The following is an 11,460-nucleotide window of genomic DNA, read 5'->3' as shown; positions in this document are numbered from 1 at the left end:
TCTACCGTACCCGTGGGACTTGGGTGATCCTTCTTAGTCAGTCCTGGCGACCATTAAAATCGCCGACTTGTTTGACAATACTGCGCCCGTGATAAGTGCCGACTGCATATTTAAAATGCAGACATGCTGGCTCTGTGCGAAAGCAGGTAAATCGTAATTCACTGAAATTTACGATTGCAGCAGCAGCTTGGCAGCCCGGCAAATGAAAGAAAAACAACAGAATGCTAAACACTTGGGCGGGAGAAAGTCTAAGCGAATATGGAATACTGTAACTTACTAGAAAAAAACATTTTTGCAGTAAAAATAAAATAGTCCATAGTTCGTATTAAACATTTGAAGTGAGTGGATAAGAATGACTCGTTTGTTTCCAACAGTCTCGCCCTTCAGCACAAACAACTATGATGCAGTAGTGCAGTGGCCCATAGTGGCCCGGAGTCAGTGAAGAGTATAAACAAAAGACAGCAAACCCGAAGTGCAGGCCACAACAATAATTTTCAAAACCAAATGACAGCCGACAAAACCATATATCATTGTGCATGGAGGCAACGCCACCGTCTTGTCTGACTTTGCCACCCACGATCTGAACTTTTGTCACTTCAGAGGCGTCGCTGGCTGTCTTAACCAGTGTCTGTCGTCACCTCCACCCGACTCCCGACTCCCTACTCCCGACCTCCAAGCCCCAATCCTCATTCCCCAATCCACAGTACCGGTACCGAATCGAGCTCGAAAATTTTAATTTCTTCCACAAAACAAGAATGAGAGAGACGAAGGAGTCGAGTCGCACGAGTTTAATAAATTGCCAGGCAAGTGCTGCTTAAAAATTGTCGCATGTGTCGAGGCATTGCAGGCAAATTGCGCGCACTAAATGTATGCATTTTTCCCATTTTGGCCGCAGACCTCACAGGGGGAACTATCAACGTCTGATGACATTTCCATAATTAGTCGAGCGTGTCTCTCTCTGTTGGTCTGGTTTTGGTTGGGGTTGCCTGCTCATGTGCTCATGTTGCATGTTTGGCCGCTTGTCTTGATATGATTTGATTCGATGGCCAGAGAGTGAGCTGCACTTTGGAATCGACTCGGTCTGGGTTGGGTGTGTCCCCACACTGGCTAGGAGCTAGGAGCTAGGAGTTTCGATGCCATGATGATGAAGGCCTTTCATATTTATTTATTATGCACACAATTTTGCAGACATCGTTGTGCATGTCCCTGTCACGTCGTCTCCTTCTTCAGTCCCAGCTCCCATGTGCGAATTGACGCCGCATTTGTGGTGTTGAAATATTAATGCCGAGAGTTGGTCATGTCACTTTGATTTATGAGCACCGGGAACACTTTCCTATATACTACCACTCGTGTTCAGGGGTGATACGGGATACGGTATACGGGTTACGGGTCTGTGCGTTCAAGTCATGAGCATTGAGACGTTGGCAGCACAAGTCACAATGAAAGAGAAGGCAACGACAGAAAACTGGCATCTAAAATATGGAATGGATAATGCAAATTGTATATAAATCATAGCTAAGCTTCATATATTGGCCCAAATAGGACATTCTACCCCAAGGCTCTCCAATAAATTTGCCTTGATTGAATGATAGCTTTATAGCTGTCATTACATGTTTCATTTTATTTGCCCCATAATCCCCAATAACAATCTCATTAGCCATGCCTAAGCACCAACGTTCCGCCGAAGTAACACCAACTCGGAATCAGAAGTCGTTGTTGGCCAGGTTGATGGCTGACAACCGCAACACGAGAGGAACAAGGCGAAAACAGCTAACCGTTCTGGCCAGCAAACCAGAAGCCCAAATGCAGATACCAGAGGAGCAGAGAACAGCAGCTACTTGTCTGCAAAGCTGGAGGAGATGGAGGTGCAGATGGAGGAGCTCCCTGGGTTGAGGTCGCCAAAGCCAAAGCCAATGGCAACTGCATTTTATCTTCAGTCTTCGTGTTGCTTTACTCCGGGAAGAACGGGGATAAATGCGTGAACATTAAATATGCATGACCGAGAACATTACATATAAATAAATTTAGCAAACAGTTTGTATGCAATGCGCTTGCAAATGCATTTTATCGATGATGATGGTAATGATGATGCCCCCTTTCGAAGGTGTTGAAGTCGCAGCCACGGTGCTCACGCAACGTCTGCAACCGGGACTTCGACTGGTGCCTGGGGACCGCCATGAAACCGATGCATTTGACAGGCCTTCTGGGAGCAGCTGCACTGGGAAAGATCACTAACCTATAGGAGAGCCCATATCTTTCCCTAGTCTAAGTTTATACCCTTTGTCTAGAACGTAATTCAAAGAGAGGGGCAAAGAAAGAAAGGGGTCATTCCAATTATTTTCTGAAACTACCTTTATTACATACCTGGAACATTTTGAACAGTGCAGAATCTGTGGAGAGCCACAAAGCACGAAATACTTTATATCTGGCGGTCTGACGTCGATGGCCAATTGCCATCCCATGCCATCCCATGCCATCCCATGCCAACCCATGCCAACCGGGCACGGCAGAGTCCATTGTGGCGTTGGTCAACATCGTTGGCCATTTTAAATATGAGCACAATGCTGCTGTTGTGCAATCTTGTCGCGAATTTTCGCTGGCAGCTTGACACTTCACGTACTCTGTCGCAGATCCTACTCCGGCCATCTTCCTGCCCCTCCATCCTTGCCACAACATCGCCATCGCCACCGCCATAGCGACTGCTGTCAGCGGCTGCCGTCGTGTTGCATGTTAATTTCTGTTCGCGTTTACCGCGAATATATGCCACGATTTTATAACCACCACTTAGCACGCGCGATTCTAAAAGAAATTCAAATAATATTTCTCGATCGTGCTGTATTTTAATATTCCTACTGTCAGTCAATCAAACCGAATTGTTCACTAATTAGTTTTCTATTGTATTTTGAAAGCGTTTATTGACGGGAAAGCTTTGCTATGCTTTTGAATGCCAATGAATTTTTGTTGAAATGATTCTTAATGCAAATTGTATACTTTCGATGCACACGTCATACCTATAGTTTACCTAAATAGTTGATATTTCCAAGAAATGTAAGTCGCTCTTTACAATAATTAAACCGAAACTTAAAATATTCATTGCAACACAAATTTTGAACATGCCACTAATCTCACCTTTAGTAATTGACTACGTGTTATGAGATAACTTACATATGTAAACGAGCTTGGAATCTCAGCGTATAGTGGATATATGAAGCCAAGCCCATTTATTGGCGGTTAAAGACTAGGCCAAATCAAGCACGAGGCCAGAATCGATCGCCAAATGCACCGTTGCTATTTGATTTAAGTTATATTTTAGCATGATTAATAGATAGTTACAAAGTTGATCGCACTTGTTAACGATCGCCTGTCATCCGGCCAGATCACTGGCGGATATACGGGTACATAAACGTGCCTATATGAGACATGTTATACGACAGACTCTCAACCTTTTAATAATGTGTCGCCACATATTCATATGTAGATAATTTCCCTACTGCCCGATACTCGACCGCTCCACTGCCGCTGGAGGCCATAAATTATGGGCTATGGCAGCTTGACTGCTTGACTGCTGTTGATTTTTATCAACGTCATCAGCTTAATTGCCTCACTGTGCGAAGTGGCCTGTTACGAGCCGAGTTCACTTGACTTGCCTCTGCGAATTTATCTTTGAAATACCCACTGCAAGTTAGTGATTCGCGATGGAGAGAGTGCCAGTGCGAGTGCGAGCGCCGTGTGCAATGCCTGCAATTACTAATGAAATATGGCTGTCAGTAATTATTTGTTATAAATTTGCATAGAAATTGCAATTTGTGCACCGCACTCCTCCAGCGAATCACAATTCTCTCGCCCAAGTTGGCGGCATTATTAATGACAATGTAAGCCCATGATAAATATCGTTGACACAGTCATTTTAAGCCATATACTTATGCACTTGTTTATACGACCTGCGACGTGGGGTCGTACTAACTAAGTACTAGTTGATTATAATTCCCATATTCCGCCCTGTGTGTCGGTCATAAACGTCACCGCAATGACTTAGGATTGTCCGGTTAATAAATGGCACCCGGTTGCACTGGAAATTGGCCACTGTTGTTGGCTGTTAAAAAGTATAACAATGTTTTACGACCCGCAGTTCAGCAATCATTTTAGCCTTAGCCTTACATTATTTAAATGTGAAACAAAACTAAACAGACTGTTGATTACACTTTGAAATAAATCATTTACATTCACGTGTTTGAAACTAGAATACAAATTTAAATTATTAAACAGCATTTCCAGCAATGGCAAAACTTTTTAAACTAAATCCAAACATTTATTACCAAACTTATGTGGCAAAGCAATAAATGCGTCGTACAGTATATTTGTACGTAAACGGGAAAAAGAGCAGATGTGGCGGAAAATTGCGCTTTTAATTAGGATAATCATGGGCGAAAATCTGTGGCAACTAATGTGAGCAACAATTTACATTAAACGTGGGCCATTTGTAAACAATTTGTTGTGGTTGCGCTTGGGGATAGAATCGCTTACTAAATTATACATTTAATTATATTCCATGATTTTTGTTGCTACCGAACGTTATCGCAACAAATGTGCCAAGGATTCCCGAAGGGATAATACAATAAATGTGTCTTGTTTGGTCAGTTTTCATAATTGAAATTTTGTTTAGTCGAGCCCAAGCTATAATATATTCGATTAGCATTATCGCATATGTACATGAGCATTAATTTGAATGCATTTGGCTAGGAGGAATGGAGGCAAACTTGTAATTTTGCGAGCTGACATCAACAGCCATCCGCCATCCCCACTGAGCATTTAGCCTTGGGTCGGCTAATCGTCTGGAGTAATTCCAAAACAAAACCTGCAACTCAACATGCATAATTTAGGTAACAAATGATAACTCGAAGAAATGTGAAGCCATGCATAAATTTTGCCAGCTCGCAAGTGCCACAGACGGCAACTGCAACTGGAAATGCAACTGCAACTGCAACTGCACAGCACATCAGCAGACAGGTAGACATCAAGCAGACAGACTCCAGGCCAAGACAGAGGATTTGCAGGCGAAACTCCTTTTGATTTATTACACAAAACTGACCGGGGAGGGAGGGAGCAGTATGGCATCCTTTCCCGGCCTTCCAGCCAACTCAACTCTACTCATCAGCAGCTGCAGTCAGCTTTGTCCCTGCCTCATAATTTATAAACAAATGCGAATCGTCCAAGTTGGCAGAGTGGTCCTTGTTTGCCACAAGGGAATAACAGTCGTCCATCCAGTGGATCTCCAGCCGAGGGAGATACAAGGCGGAACTGGGAGTAATGAATGCTCGTAGTTATGCCCTCGATGGCAAGCAGCCTGAATTGATGAGATCATAACGTGTGTTATGACGCCATATATAGTGGCCAGTTTTCCCCATTCAACTGGCACAAGTGCAATTGAAAAAGTCAAGGCATTATGCAAATTATTATTATGCCATCGACGAACAATCCAAAACTCTGCGTATTTTGTTTGTAACAAATACTTTGAAGTAATAACTGTTGGAAGTGATCTTAAATGTCATATACCATTTCCGAATATATTGCAGTTCAGGTAGATATATATGTAGATAAAACAGAGCAGAAACAAACGAATTGTTATTGCTAAGCCTCGATAGAAAATTCCAGCTGCAAATTACAGAGCTTTGCGTGCAATATTTAATCTATTTCCACTTCTTGCTTTTTTATTTTCATGACCACTGTAAATGTTTAATGAATATCTCTGCCGGCAAAAAAGTAGTTGACCGATGCACAGCTCTTCAACAGCTTCGAATTGGAGCTTCAAAGGGTAATTCCGACCATTTTTCGACCACCCACAGGAAAAGCATGAATTATTCAAATAGAATTGCTAAAATATGTAAACTGTCGTGACGTTTCGAAGCACTCGCCAATTTAATTACAGTTCCATCAAATGCACACACTCAAGGTAAGAGCAAAAAATATTTTAAAATGCAGACGGACCATTGAATTTTTGTGGCGCTATATTAATATTTTGTGAGTGTGGCCTCTATGTATGAACACATTAAAATATGAATAATTTAAGCGGAATTGCTCTTGAGCTTGTGGATTTTAAAAGCAATTAAATGGAACACAAATTACTTTGTCATATCTTATTGACTTTCAGCTACGCCCCCCACGTCACAGAAATACAATCAAGAATAAGACGCACCTGTCCCAGTTTTTTGCTTACGTAAAAGTGAGCTTAAAACACTGCTTAGTGATACTATAGATTCGTGATTCAATAACTGCCGCTCATTAAGTTCATTTATCAATTCAGTTAAGGGCATGTTAAGCCCACCACTTACCAGCAATAATTATCTCTATAAGCCTAATGACTAATAACCATATTCGAGCCACACAAAAACAGAATTTCACGCCCCAATGCGAATACAATTTGCACGCAAATAAAAAGGCAGTTCACGTTTGACGCCCACTGTAGGCGTTGTTCGGCATGGACATTGCAAAACTTATCTACATAATAATTTAGTGTAGTTTTAAAAGGCCTTTAGCCATTGATCTGATACTGAAATCTGGTTAAACAGTAGGCAGACACTCTCTTCCCGGCGAACAAGGCGATGTTCAATGTCGGCGGCTGCTAACAAAACAAACAATAAAATTAAATAATTACAAGTCGTGAGTGAATTTCACGCGAATCCAAATGCTGATGCACACACTCTGATAATGCCCCCCCAAAAAAAAAAATAAGGAGAGAAAAACTGCAGATACCCAAACCCACACGGAGCTGGCTGAATATTCGAAAAATGCGCAACGGATGCCTCTTGACCAATGGACATTGCAAAAAGCCCCGCTTTCCGTTTTATATCGATGACAATGTCCCCAAATAAGTGCCAACAACTGAGCCACATTCAAGCGCTGGCAACTGGAGTTGGAGTTGGAGATGGAGATGGAGTTGGAGTTGGGGCATGTGCATCGCCCTGCAACGCAGACAAAATCGAGCCACGCACGAATGCCACCAGACGTTACCGCCACCAATACCAATGCCAATACCAGTGCCAATACCATTGCCAATGGCAATACCAGGCCGGCATAAAAGGAGAGTATCCCACTGGATTCCAGGAACATGTTTAAACGATGTCGAGCATTCGGAAAAAGAGTAATGTTCGCCGGCATTTCGACCATGGGTGACAATCTTTTTAGCATAAAATCACGGTGACTACACGATGATACTTCCAAAATCGGTTAGTCGGCGACGAGATGATTTGATAAGTTCTCATTTTTTTCAATTGCAAGGATTCCTTCTCATTCCCAGGTGGATGGAAAGAATTCCCGAGCTAACCATTGTGTCCTGTGTATAATAATATAGTTCAATGTTACTACGCTACTATCAATAAATTTTAAATTGTTAAGACCGATGCAATATGGCTCAGCAGAGGAGGATGATAACACATTACTTTGAAATGATTACTATCCATACAATCCTCTGTTGTTTTAAATGGAGGTGTTTGTTGTAAGGACACCACATTACTGCACAATGCAAATAAAGAATTAGTTATATGGTGTAATGTAGTGGCAGTGAAAAGGGCAAGCGATGTGGGTCTGTAATTAAACTTAAGTAAGTGAATGCGTCGCTGGTGCGTGCGAATTGAAGTCCCCAGGCAAGGACCCACCGGAACTGGAGAGCGCACCCAGTTTTGAGGTGTTCCATCGCAGTGGGTCGACTATAAAAGGACACGCCGCATGTGTGGCGCAGCTTAGTCGAATTCCACGAGTTCTGTTTGGTGGACAATGGCCGAGATCAGGGAGGACGAGGAGGAAAAGAAGCCGGGCATCAGCATTCTGCCCGGCCCGGAACTTTTGACCCTTCCCGGCTTCGATACCCGGGCCAGCATTGCCTCGGCTGCCTTGAGTGATGTTCCCAGTGATGTGATCATTAAGTCTCGCATTCGATACGGCAGCACTTTGTCTGCCTGCAAAGGATTACTATTGGAGTATGCCAAGAGCACGACCATTCACGGCATACGCTACATCTTCGAGGTCCACAGGCCCATCTATGAAAAGTGCGTTTGTGAATAGTATAGTATAGTCCTTAAGAGCCTATGTAATAACTTTATTTGCTTCCAGACTGTACTGGCTTTTCTTCACGTGCATTTCCGTTTACTTTGCCGTTTCACTCATCTGGGACACCTATCTGAAGTGGCAGGACTCGCCAGTTATTCTCGGTTTCGATGAGACTTTGGTGCCGGTCCATAAGATACCATTTCCCACAATCACCATTTGCCCGGAAATCAAGATGGAACGCAATATATTTGACTATACTAATGTTTCGCGACAGCTTTGGGATGAGTACAAGCAGAATGGCAACATCAGCGACGCGGATGATGAAGAGTTGAGTATTTCAGGGTCTTTGCTTAATAATAGTGAATCACTTTAATCACAAACTGAGGATCTTGGATGATCCCTAAAATCTAAAATACTTATAGGCAGTGTCTTACTCATTTTACCCTCTAAGATTGATTCGCATTTAAGGCCTTTTAATATTAAATCACAAGTCTTAACCCCATTCGTTTTCCATATCCCTAGCCTGGCTCGAATGGCGGTTGCAATGCACATTTGTGATGCGGAAGTGGTGCAGCGGTTTACTCCATTGCTATCGCAGCTAAACCTGCCAAATGTGGACGTAACCCAGACTCTGATTGACTTGAGTATATCGAAGAACGAGACGGGGCCGTTTTGCAAGTGGAATGGCCGCTTTTACTTCTGCGACAAGATCTTCGACTTTGTGGCCACCGACGAGGGAATCTGCTACCAATTCAATGGGCTGCGACCCAAGGACATATATCGTGACGAGAAGTTCATCAGCTATGTGGATCCGGATGTGGTGGACTTCAACAAGTACTTCGATGTGGATTTGCCCCCTTGGAACGTCATCACCGGCAATTGGTCACTGGACACCGGATTCGTAGACCAGGGTCAGAATGCGTATCCCCAAAGAACGGTGTTCTCATCGGTGAAGAATGGGTTTTTTGCTTTCCTGCAGGGTTTGCAGCACAATTTCGACTACGATTGTCGCAGTTTCAAACAGGGCTATAAGGTGTGTGAAAAGAACTGGGTGTGGACCGTGGACCTGTGCGCAGCTAATGTGTAATTTGACAGGTCTTTCTCAACTCCCCGGAGAGTGTGCCGCTGACAACGGGCAATTATATCCTGGTCCCTCATGGCGACGAGGTGCTGGTCAGTGTGCTGCCCGCGTATGTCGTGTCCACCGACAATTTGCACGAAATTACCCCCGAAAAGTGAGTGGTTTCGTGTTAAAAGATATGACAAAATATTTATATATATCTATGCTTATTTAGACGCCAGTGTCTGTTCGATGATGAGCGATCGCTGCGGTTTTTCCGTTCCTATTCCCAGAGCAATTGCCAAACCGAATGCCTGGCCAACTATACGGTTTCCAAATGCGGCTGTGCCAAATTCTGGATGCCCAGTGAGTGAACTTTAAATTGTCAAAATATTGACTCAAATTGATCGGATTTTTTGTATAGAACCTGTTGGCACTCCGGTGTGTGGACTGAAGGACATCACCTGCTACACAACGGCCCAGGATGAGCTGTATGCCCTGTTGCAAAACCAAACGATGGCAAAGAGTATTGATGAGAGTGTCGACATCACTTGCAACTGCATGCCAGCCTGCACTTCTCTGGAATATAATTTCGAAATATCCAGGGCCAAATACGACGTGGCCAAAACCATTCGAGCCTTTCGCGAGGAATACGAGCATACAGAGTGAGTGTGACTTACCTAAGATTAATACAATGTGTCAGGGTATTTAACTAACACCTACCTTATCGCTCAACAATACTGTTTGCATATAGTATATATTATAACTTAAATCTTTTTCCCAGCGCTATTGGATCCCGACTCTCCGTCTACTTCAAGGAGCATCAGTTCACGGCCATCAAACGTACTATTCTCTTCGGGGTATCAACATTGATTTCAAACTGCGGCGGTATCTGCGGGTTGTTCATGGGAATCTCCTGCCTGAGTTTCCTGGAGCTGATCTACTTCTTCTGCATGAGAATCTGCGGCAGCTGTCGCGATCGACGAAAGCACAAGTTACAACAGCAGAACTCAGTGGATGTACCAGAGGAAAACTCTGAGAATTAGTCGGCAGTCTGAAAGACTGCAAAATACGATTTCGAAAAACTTGTACCATTATGTATGTAAAGCAAACTCAATTGAATTAAATCAGTTGCAATGAAAACATTGACGGCATTTAGTTCAGAGCACTTAAACGAGAAAATAAAGTTGTCCCACATAACGATATTTCGCACTCACAATGACACATTCCGAAAGCCAGTAGTAATGAGAGCCCAATTGAGTTTCCAGTTTGCCAGGTATTTTAATCGATTACAAATTAAAAATGCATGTGATTAGCACACAACCAAAGCAATTGATTTGCTCTAATTAATTGATTGCAACACTCCGGCAGAACACAGATAGTAATTAAATGTCCTATTTAAAGGCGTAACCAGAAGCACATAAAGTATTTAATGTGTTCCCAACGGAATTCCTGGGGTTCTTTGCTCTACCATTTTCAGCAATATTTCATCGATGTCGAGACCCCGAAAAGGCATATATTTAAACGTAATCTGTTCGCACCGAATGTCAGATCTAATGGATTTTGTCACTGGCCACAAATCATGCAAGAGTATTAAAAACTTCAGCATTTTCAGCATTATTAATAAGCCACGACAATAAAAAATGTGTTCGCTATTTGGCTTTGATCTTCTCGTTAGGTCGTGTGGCCGTCGAAAAAATGAAGGGGAAACGATGGAGATTTATCGCAGACAAATATTTTGCCTTCGAGAAAAGTCACTCAAGAATCTGCATTATGCGTATAGGTTAAGTCTCTAAATTCGTATTCCTGTCACAATTTGTTTACTTTAGAGAATTATGAAAGTTTCATATTCGTATATTTTATGATAATTGTAAAAACATTCCATATATTTATTTTATTAGGCGTATTTCGGGGTGCTCGGTTGACAAATTGTTGGCACAGCTGTTCGTGTCTAAAATAAGTGGATGGATTTTAGTTAATGACCCTCAAAACCAATTCGCTTAAATTGTTTATGGCTTGTGACGAAAATAAATTCGTATTGGAAGTCGCCAAGGAACAACTAATATCGGTACGTATAGAAATATTATGTTGGCATAAATCAAATGCAGTCTTAGCTTATAAATTGACATGCTTTTCGCAACTCACAATTCTTGTAGCAATCTATTTCTCAAGACTTGCAGAATACTGTGGAAATTTCCACCTTAGACTCTTCTCTTCAAAAAAATTAGTTTCATTGTCAAATAACCAAAGAATTCCTGTGGGATTACCTTTGCAAAATTCAGCATAGCCTATTATTTTGACAAATAAATACAAAAATGATATCGCGCAGAGAACCATAAATCAAGTAGAACAAAACA

At 42.4% G+C, this 11,460-nt stretch overlaps 1 protein-coding gene across 1 annotated transcript; it reads left to right on the top strand.

Moving 5' to 3' along the window:
* Window positions 1-7,736: 7,736 nt before the first annotated feature.
* On the top strand, window positions 7,737-10,322 carry LOC6528228 (pickpocket protein 28). The gene is made up of 7 exons (XM_002089254.4): window positions 7,737-8,042; window positions 8,107-8,370; window positions 8,566-9,076; window positions 9,139-9,278; window positions 9,339-9,469; window positions 9,528-9,768; window positions 9,888-10,322. The coding sequence occupies exons 1-7, from the start codon at window positions 7,771-7,773 to the stop codon at window positions 10,147-10,149; spliced, it is 1,821 nt and encodes a 606-aa protein (XP_002089290.1). The 5' UTR covers window positions 7,737-7,770; the 3' UTR covers window positions 10,150-10,322.
* The last annotated feature ends 1,138 nt before the right edge of the window (window positions 10,323-11,460 follow it).

The sequence above is a fragment of the Drosophila yakuba genome, chromosome 2L (assembly GCF_016746365.2).
Source record: "Drosophila yakuba strain Tai18E2 chromosome 2L, Prin_Dyak_Tai18E2_2.1, whole genome shotgun sequence".
Classification (NCBI taxonomy): Eukaryota; Metazoa; Arthropoda; class Insecta; order Diptera; family Drosophilidae; genus Drosophila; species Drosophila yakuba.
The sequence above is the reverse complement of the archived record's forward strand: the minus strand, read 5'-3'. Positions and strand labels throughout refer to the sequence as shown.

What these genes read in the sequence shown, in the direction of transcription:
- LOC6528228 (XM_002089254.4), top strand. Translation starts at nt 7,771, where the DNA reads ATGGCCGAGATCAGGGAGGACGAGGAGGAAAAGAAGCCGGGCATCAGC. An exon ending in GTTTCAAACAGGGCTATAAG is followed by an intron (nt 9,077 to 9,138) that starts GTGTGTGAAAAG and finishes GTAATTTGACAG; the next exon opens with GTCTTTCTCAACTCCCCGGA. An exon ending in TGCCAAATTCTGGATGCCCA is followed by an intron (nt 9,470 to 9,527) that starts GTGAGTGAACTT and finishes TTTTTTGTATAG; the next exon opens with AACCTGTTGGCACTCCGGTG.